Source organism: Cucurbita moschata, unplaced genomic scaffold (assembly GCF_002738365.1).
Source record: "Cucurbita moschata cultivar Rifu unplaced genomic scaffold, Cmos_1.0 Cmo_Scf00034, whole genome shotgun sequence".
Lineage (NCBI taxonomy): Eukaryota > Viridiplantae > Streptophyta > Magnoliopsida > Cucurbitales > Cucurbitaceae > Cucurbita > Cucurbita moschata.
In genome coordinates, this window is record NW_019268550.1 from 569,057 (window position 1) to 577,960 (window position 8,904).

The 8,904-nt window shown below is 37.6% G+C and overlaps 3 protein-coding genes across 9 annotated transcripts in view; 1 reads left to right on the plus strand and 2 right to left on the minus strand.

The window, feature by feature from the left end:
* Positions 1 to 3,804, plus strand: part of LOC111430839 (mitogen-activated protein kinase kinase kinase YODA-like) — an 8,487-nt gene extending 4,683 nt beyond the window's left edge. For all 7 annotated transcript variants that reach the window (XM_023067277.1, XM_023067274.1, XM_023067276.1 and 4 more), the window contains 7 exons: positions 172 to 332; positions 466 to 541; positions 1,082 to 1,141; positions 1,214 to 1,321; positions 1,683 to 1,922; positions 2,319 to 2,410; positions 2,523 to 3,804. In XM_023067277.1, the coding sequence (XP_022923045.1) occupies positions 172 to 332; positions 466 to 541; positions 1,082 to 1,141; positions 1,214 to 1,321; positions 1,683 to 1,922; positions 2,319 to 2,410; positions 2,523 to 3,036 (1,251 nt within the window). In that variant the 3' untranslated portion in view covers positions 3,037 to 3,804. The remainder of the gene's footprint in view (positions 1 to 171; positions 333 to 465; positions 542 to 1,081; positions 1,142 to 1,213; positions 1,322 to 1,682; positions 1,923 to 2,318; positions 2,411 to 2,522) is intronic.
* Positions 3,805 to 3,979: 175 nt separating this feature from the next.
* The window catches only part of LOC111430842, a 5,778-nt gene continuing 853 nt past the window's right edge, over positions 3,980 to 8,904 (minus strand). Inside the window, exons 2-10 of the mRNA XM_023067284.1 lie at positions 7,984 to 8,164; positions 7,364 to 7,500; positions 7,139 to 7,183; positions 6,970 to 7,023; positions 6,679 to 6,783; positions 6,375 to 6,578; positions 6,072 to 6,157; positions 4,593 to 5,638; positions 3,980 to 4,508 (exon numbers count right to left, since the gene is read on the minus strand). Of these exons, the coding sequence (XP_022923052.1) occupies positions 4,246 to 4,508; positions 4,593 to 5,638; positions 6,072 to 6,157; positions 6,375 to 6,578; positions 6,679 to 6,783; positions 6,970 to 7,023; positions 7,139 to 7,183; positions 7,364 to 7,500; positions 7,984 to 8,164 (2,121 nt within the window). The 3' untranslated portion in view covers positions 3,980 to 4,245. The remainder of the gene's footprint in view (positions 4,509 to 4,592; positions 5,639 to 6,071; positions 6,158 to 6,374; positions 6,579 to 6,678; positions 6,784 to 6,969; positions 7,024 to 7,138; positions 7,184 to 7,363; positions 7,501 to 7,983; positions 8,165 to 8,904) is intronic.
* The window catches only part of LOC111430843 (60S ribosomal protein L36-2-like), a 13,311-nt gene continuing 8,928 nt past the window's right edge, over positions 4,522 to 8,904 (minus strand). The window contains exons 5-6 of the mRNA XM_023067287.1: positions 8,169 to 8,176; positions 4,522 to 4,534 (exon numbers count right to left, since the gene is read on the minus strand). Coding sequence (XP_022923055.1) covers positions 8,175 to 8,176 — 2 coding nt within the window. The 3' untranslated portion in view covers positions 4,522 to 4,534; positions 8,169 to 8,174. The remainder of the gene's footprint in view (positions 4,535 to 8,168; positions 8,177 to 8,904) is intronic.

Sequence of the window (8,904 nt, forward strand, 5' to 3'; positions counted from 1 at the left end):
GGGGGGGGGGGGGGGGGGGATGATGATAAAAGTCTTTGGAGGTGAGGCATCTATACTGTTTAGGATTCAACTCAAGACCTAATGGGTGTGGTTGGAAATCTGGATTTAGGTGGTTATGTAATCTTCCATGTTTGAACATGTAATTTTTTTATTTGAAATCGTTTGTAACAGGTGGGTGACAAATTCTATATATATCTGGAATATGTATCTGGTGGTTCCATTTATAAATTACTACAAGAATATGGACAATTTGGGGAACTAGCAATTCGTAGCTATACTCAACAACTGCTATCAGGACTTGCATATTTGCATGCTAAAACTACAGTGCACAGGTGATTGTGATTTAAGAATCTTGCCCACAGTTTTTCTGACACATGCAATAGTGTAGTATTGTCGTAGCTGCTACAATCTTATTGTACATTGTTTGCCGGACTTTATACACGATTGAACTTCTAACCTCTGCAGGGATATTAAAGGAGCAAACATACTTGTTGACCCAAATGGACGTGTTAAATTGGCAGACTTTGGGATGGCAAAGCATGTAAGATAGCTCATACTTTGTACCTTACTATACCTCAAATTATATGCTTTGAAAGCATTACTAATTTTGACATCTCCATCCATTAAAGTTATAGAGCTTGTTTTCTTCTTTTTGCTTATCAATTATCAACTATCTTGTGCATATCAAAATTGTACATAACAAGTAATATTTGAATTATTGTTAAAATTCAATGATAAAAGTCAATTGTAATATGGAAAATAGGAAATTATTAAGTAGTATATACGAAGAACATATATTATTGAAAACCCATGATTTTATTTTAGTTAATGATTAACAAATGCACATTTATCAGTTTCATATTTATCTACTATATTTACATTGTATATGTTAGAATTTACTTCTCAAAGTTTTTCTATTATAAATTATTCTAGTATGTGGATATACACTGAAATCTTCGAACTTTTCATTCAATCAACATGGTAAGACATTAGTAAATCTATGATCCTTTTTCACTTACAACAGGATGTTAGTGGGTTAATGCACTGCTGTTTTTTTTTCCTCTGTTCCCTTTGGTTCTAGATCACAGGCCAATCGTGTCCACTATCATTGAAGGGCAGCCCTTACTGGATGGCACCTGAGGTAAGAATTTATTATATATTTAAGCAAAAATCATAACTAAATGATTCATATATCTGACCAAATATTTCCTAGGTCATAAAGAACTCAAATGGTTGCAACCTTGCTGTTGATATTTGGAGTCTTGGATGTACCGTTCTGGAGATGGCTACTACGAAGCCACCCTGGAGCCAGTATGAAGGGGTGAGTACGGACGCTTTTAAATATCTAAGCAATAAAAGTGTTTTCAATAACAGGACTTACAGTTTGTTATCAAATCTCTACTGGACTGATGAGAAAGCAGATTTAAATCCCCAATAATCATTTTGAAGGCTTTTGGTGTTGTATTTTCTTTTTTAGTTTAATTATTATAAGACGCTTTCTATTAGCATTGTAATTTGTACGGACATGTTTTTTTTACACATTATTATTTATTCTTCTGAAAGTTCTTGGGTTGTGTGTGGTCCGGTCTATCTGGAATGTTTTCTTGAAGCTTACTCTCACATCTCATACCCAGTACCTTCTTTGTTCTGACGATGGGACATCTTATATTCTTGCTTAAAAGGTTGCTGCGATGTTTAAGATTGGTAATAGCAAAGAACTCCCGGTAATTCCAGAGCACCTCTCAGATGATGGGAAGGATTTTGTGAGACTGTGTCTGCAACGAAACCCGCTTCATCGACCTACAGCTGCTCAACTCTTGGAGCATCCCTTTGTCAAATATGCTGCGCCTGTAGAGAGGCCTATTTTGAGCTCTGAACCTTCTGATGCAACTCCTGGGGTTACAAACGGAGTGAAGATTTTGGTACACACTTTTTTTACATTGCTTTTTGATTCATCACAGCACATTAATTCACGAAGTGTATGGCTCTCTTGTGGTTGGGTTTTGTTGCTGTCTGCGCTATTTCATTTTACTGCAAATGCGGTTACAACGGCTTCTCCTTAATTTGCATGGTGCAAATGATTCTGCTATGTTTTGCTATCTTACTTGGTTCTTATTTGATATATATTGATATTTTAGTCAAATATTAGGCTAAGCTACGTGACCAGCTGTGAGTCTATGACAAATTAGTAGAGTTTTGATGTTTAAATAGCTCTAGGACACTAGGATTAAAGATTAGTTTCGTTAGTTCTGTAAATAATTCTTTTTCTCTTTTCTTTCCATCTTGGTTCTGAGTTTTTGTCTATTCATCACTTCCAGGGTATTGGTCAATCACGGACTACTTCTGTGGACTCTGATAGTAGACTTGCAGTTCATTCTTCAAGAGTCTCAAAAGCTGTTCTTCATGCCAGGTTCTTTCTTCTTCTCCCCGCCCCCCAAATCCTCAACGAAAAATATATAAATAAATAAAAAAGATATACACTGATTGAGACGAGATTAATTCTGATTTCATTTTTCATCCAGTGAAATCAATATTCCCAGAAACATATCATGCCCTGTTTCGCCAATTGGAAGCCCTCTTTTGCACTCGCGATCACCTCATACCAGTGGAAGAATGTCTCCTTCACCCATATCAAGTCCACGAACCACTTCGGGCTCATCCACACCTTTGACAGGATGTGGTGGTGCAATTCCTTACAACCACCTGAAACAAGCTATATACTTGCAAGATGGATTTGGAAGCAAGCCAAAGTCCTTAAATAGCACTCCGTACAGCAGCTGTATATCCTTCCATGATTCAAATCCCGATATTTTTCGAGGGTTGCAGCCTGGGGCTCACATATTCTCTGAAATGATACCAGAAAATGATATCTTGGGAAAGCAGGTCGGACGGCCTGCTTATAGTGAATTGTATGATGGACAGCAGGTCTTGGCTGACCGAGTGTCTCGACAGCTCCTGAGGGATCATGTTAAAACAAACCCCTCTCTTGATTTGAGTCCTACCCCCTCAACGTCTAGCCGCATGAATGGTATCTGACTCCGAATGCATCCACCTACTAGAGCTAGTTTTCAGGAATAAGAAGCTTTTTCTTTGGATTGGAAGGGACTATTACCTAATCACTACTGCCAAGAAAACGTTATATAAGAACGGAAGGGGCGGGCATAGTGTAGACTAAGGTTATGATTTTTTAAGGATATCAAGTGGAAGTAGCTGGTATATGAAGTCTTCCACCACGGGATCAGCAGAGAGAATTCTTTATACATTCTAATTTTTGGAGGATAAGAAGGCTCGTCTGTGTGGCTGAATTAACATCTGGCTCGATTTGATCGGCAATGACCTTCGGTATCGGTTTGTACAGTGTTCAAATGTTCGATTTATCATCTGACCAACTAATCTGAGATGCAAATTTTTTAACTTTGTTCATGCTGGATGACTTCTGATGATCCAATGTGAAAAGGAGGTTACTTGAGATAGAGAGAACTACCCGGGGGTATCCATGGAGTTCCTGAACTAGGAAAGCATCTACAGAAGTGACAAATGTACATTTTTTAGATCATCATATAGAAAGCTAAAGGACCAAATGGTAATTACCATCCCTGAACCTCTTCCTTTCAACCAAAAAAAAAAAGAAAAAAGAAAAAAGGAAAGAAATCATGCTGTACGGTTGTTGAAGGAATGATCTGGCTTCAGTATCTGTCAGAGTGTTATTGAGAGAATCAGGAATTTGTACAGCACATGGAATTAAAGTTCGTTATAGTGATTTATTGAAGTTCAGGTGTGTCTGTCATTTTATGTTAGTTTGAACCTGATTGTTGAATGAACACTACATTTCCACAGAAAGAGGGGATAATTCAGATTTGAGGCACAAATTTTGAAACCTGAAATCAAGCAATAGTTTATAATAAATATGAAATTTGGTTCTCATGATTTTAAATAAATTCTTATAGTTTGAAATTGGATGAGAAAAATGAGAGGCAGGGCAGGCAAAAAAATATAGATGCTAATAACAAAAATATTACAGGAAAATCTAGAAATTATAACAAAAATAAGGGACTTTCCTCGACAACAAATCTGCGGGAGCAACCTGACACAAAGGACAGAATCATAAAAGATTTCCCAGTAAAAGGTAAAAAAAGGGTAAGGAAAAGAAAATTTTAAACTTCCAAGACAGAAGACCATTGGAAAAATTGGCTCTGCAAAGAATGTAAAAAACTCGTGGGTTAAATCCCATCCTGTCTCCCATTATCAGGTAGTAGTAGTTCGAACTTTAGGAATGTACTTTATCTTCGCACCCTTCTCAAATTTTGTCCTCAACTTGGTCTTGCCAGCTTCATTGGCCGAGGACTTGGGAGGCTCCAAGGTAATCGAAATTGCATGTCTGTCGAAGTTCGACGGTTGGAATGCAGAGGAGGTTTCAGGGTCGTTTTGAGTTTCGAAACATACCGAAGGCTCGGAATCGGAGGGTAGATTCAATTTGACATGGTCGGCTGTTATAGCCTCTTTCCACCCTGCATCAACAAAACAATTAGACCACCTTCCCCACAAGAAGTAAGAACAAGACGCGTATCCATCCATCAAACGTATATACTTACTTTGTGCAAGGAAAGCTTTTGCAGCATGACTAGAGAACTCCAAGCAAACTGGTTGCGCAGGTTCTTCCCGGATCAAAGAGTTGTTTCCAAGGTCACCAGTGTCACCATCCAAGGAGGAGGATCGCGGAGAATACGTATTCAGCAGGGCCTGATCCTCTAGCTTTTCAGTTATCATTTCAGCTTCAGATTCGCCACTTTCACTTTGACCTGGCATTGCACATTTGGTTCCATTGCGACTAACTGGCCTCCAATGCTTAACCATTGCCCGATTCGTCGCAGTTTGGACAGATTCCACCTTAATGAACTTCTCCAAATGATTATTAATCTTCTTAGGAGTTTGACGACCATCCTGGCAATCATCTGGAGCTCCAACTGGCTCTTTACTCTCTTGGGTGCAATTTAATAATGCCACTGAAATCGAACCAATCAAAACCTCATGGCTCTTAATTTCCTCTGCCTGGGCTGTTGTCTCTTCCTGAATCCTGGCCTGAAAACGATCTCCATCTCTTTCTGGCTTTGGCTTCCGGCTCCATACTTTTTTCCCATTAACAACGGGTGCAGCCCTTGGTTGCACATGGTTACCATGCCTTCGCATATCTCCATTTTTGAGTCCCTGATAATTCTGCTCTGCACGAAAACCATTAGAAAGTCTCCTTTGTGTCTTGGGCAATGCCTGCCACTGGGCAATTACATGCTTATGGCCATTCATTGGTGTTTTCTGATGTTCACCGTTGTGATCAATAGGAAGATGTTCAGGGTAGCCACTGCGAAACCCAGAATGAGACTCGGAATCTTCATCTTCATCAGTTAGAGATTGTTGAGATGTTTCAATAGAAGATGGAGTATGATCAGCCAATATGCCCAAAGAGTCCCTTTCTGAATGACATTCAGTCTGAGGGCTAGATGATTCTTCAAGTAACACATCTTCAATTGTTTCATCTACACTCCCTTCCATATCAACCTTCTCTTCATGTTTTTGCTCCTTTAACCTTTGTTCTTTCTGCCTTAGCTTCTTCTGCCTTTTTCTTTCCAACAGCTCCGCTTGTCTACAGAGTTACACATGAGTGAGAAACAAGCAATCTAAGACAGAAAATTCACAACAGGCAAGCTTTTGAACAGTTAGTATTTTTAGCCAGGTTATTTTATATTCTTATTTTAAGGGTTCAGTGAACCTCCACAAGGAGATAGTAGTAGCGTGGCCAAGTTAAGAACACCAGGATATTCAACAAGACGAAGGATACTGGTTCAAGTAATCTTGATCCTTACCAAGAAATAGTTGTTCAACACAGTAATTTTTGTTCTTTATCAAATAGCATACTTACCATTGATACTACACGACTATTAAGAATATTTTTCATCTACTCTGACTAACACTACCAAGGTGTATTGTATCCTGCTAGATCAGGCTTACTCTTTCCAAAATTCACAGGAAGGTACCATGAAAAAGAGGAAATTAGATGGAAATGACAATGGATATACCTCCTTTGAGCAGCTTCCTCCTCCTCTACCAGCAACTTCTGGCACCTTAAAGCTTCAGCATCCTTATCAGCAAGCCACGTTTTGACCTTAAAAAAACCATAAGTTCCGTGTTATTGAGCAAAAAGTACATATATATATATATATATATATATATATATATATGTATATAATCATGTCAATATGGACATATGATTACATAATAATAGCATATTGCTTGCATACACCCCAAATCTGCAACAAAGCAAGAGCTATCAGCTAGACAGAACATAAGAAGTGTACTAAAATTGAAGGGAAATAACTTACCAGTTTCTGTTCCAACATGAAGCTCATGCAAGCAACCAAGTTTTTAGTTTCAAGACCAATTTTTACAGCCTCCCCATCAAATACATATTTTTGCATCGAAACAGCTGTTCCACATAGGAACGTTTTTTCGCTTGCATTGTCAAGAATTTCGAAAAACTCCTGGGAAGATAATGGAAACCTAGATGGTCTACCTTGTACAATGTCCTGAAAAGGTTCAGGTATGCGATATCAATATGTATTTGTTCACAATAATGCAATGATGATGATAGGTACCAAACTAAAGGCTGGTGGAACATAAACATACCAAAAGGGCAGAACCTGCCCTCAAATAAACATGCGGTAGGGCAGAAAATCCAGGTTTTCCAATGATAACTGTCAGATTCTTGATTACAGCTGACCCTTGTATTCCCTATATGTTTACAGAGAATAATCATTTAAGAGAACGTAAAACAGACAATACCTAAAAACTGCTAGGATTTTCCTACATATTATGTTCCCTTAATTTCCATCCGATAATTTAAAGACTGCAAAGAAAGGATGGACATTTTATTTAAGAATTCAGATGAAAAATTAAGGAAACTGAGGAATGACTTGCCTCAACTGAGACATTCTTGAATGAGACAGCCTCCTTCGTCTCTTCCCAGGTTAGCTGTATAAAACATCAATAAGTCAGTCTTTTAATAATAAGGGAACTCAACAATGCAGAACAACATCAATGAACAAGTTTTGAAATAAAAGATGAGGCAATGTAGAACTAAGATTACCTTGTCCCAAAATGCTGCTAGTAAATCCCTACTTTTGGCAGAATCCTACAAAGTGCAAATGAACATGTACATCAAGCAAGCACGAAATCAGTGAGAAAAAGAATATTAGAAGTCAGAATCACAATTTAATTTAATAATCAGCAAGCACGTAGCTCCAAATACGAAGGATGAAGTAATTTCCATAAAATAATGATAAAAAAAACCATCAGATAGAAAAAGGAACACCTTATCAAGCTTTTTCAGCCTATGATGCACTCGTATGTGTCTTCGGTAGTTGATAACTGAGCAAAATTCCCGGGCACACTTCTCACACTTCTGCATTTGAATCTTTAAAGGAGAGAGCAAGGGCCAACCTGGGAGTTCTGTTGAAATAACAAAACATGTATCAAAGCTATTGAGTCCTAACTGGTAATGGAACGCAAACCATAAGATTTGAATAAAGAATAATGGTACATTCAATGAAAAATTAACCCCCTTCTAGGAGGCCTTGTTATTGTACAAGGATACTCTTGAATTGACTATAAAGAGCAGAGGCATGGACATGTGCGTACACACAGAAAAGCTGAAAAAGCTTTACTAAAAGAAGAAGGAATTCAACACATATGCTAGAAAAATTCTTGTAGCTTTGTTCCTGATACCAGCCACTATGCTTGTTGTCTAAAATTGTTGTATATATCAAAGGATTGTTCTGTACTCTTGACTTGAAATGCAAGTGAATGGTACTCAATAAGTCCTATGAAGCAATAATCATTACATCCAAAGGACATAATATGCTACTGCAATACTCCAACATTTCAGAGAGAGCCCCTTCATTGCAGATTGATTTAGTTGAACACTTATAATACCTTGTTGATCGAGAGCATGAAGTAATTGAATCCACTGGACTGGACTCTCACCAGCTCTAGAGAAAGAAAGAAAAGGCTCTTTCCCAATTGCCTGTCTAATAATAGTGTCTAGAGAATCGTTTCCCTCCTCCGATTTCATCACATCTGGATAGTTAGAGGTCTTGAGTTTTGAAACTGGCATCTACACAAGTTTTAAACATAGAATTCGCACAAAATCAGAAAGGAAACATATTACATATTTACAAGCAGTCCCTAGTAACCTTGATCATACAACTACACCACTTAGCGATGAATCAAGGAAAAAAAGCACAAATATTAGCTGTAAAGGCGTGCTGCATACAGGAGAGAAAGAAAACTTTCAATCCACTAAGAATGTGCTAGCATATGGGGAAACTATGTAATGGCAAAAGGGCCAAAATACTTTCTAGATGACTAAATTTCCATGCTGGGTTCAAGTATTGGCCCCAAGTTACAAATTCATTCCACTGCAAATCGTTATAGGAGAAACAAGAACGATCTTCCGCAATTTATTAATAAGTATATCCTAAAAAACAAATAAGTTACTAAAAAATATATATCATAAGAAAACGAAGAGAATTCAATTTGTTTTCCCCAACATTTACAGAACACTTCCAGGGACTCGAAGAAAGAAATCAAGAACAACAGGGAACGAATGAGGAAAACTCAGCATTATCTAAACGCCATCTCATTCAAAATAATTACACAAATCTAACATCATTATAACAAGACACGACACTTTGGTCAGGTCAAGTTACGTTCACTATTAGAAGAACCCAATATATAGATACAGACTACGTTTCATCCATCTATACAGCATACCTCTGCAGGCATATGAATTGGAACCATCAATTAAACACTGAACCAAAAAAAAAAAAAAAAAAAAAAAAAAAAAAAAAAAAA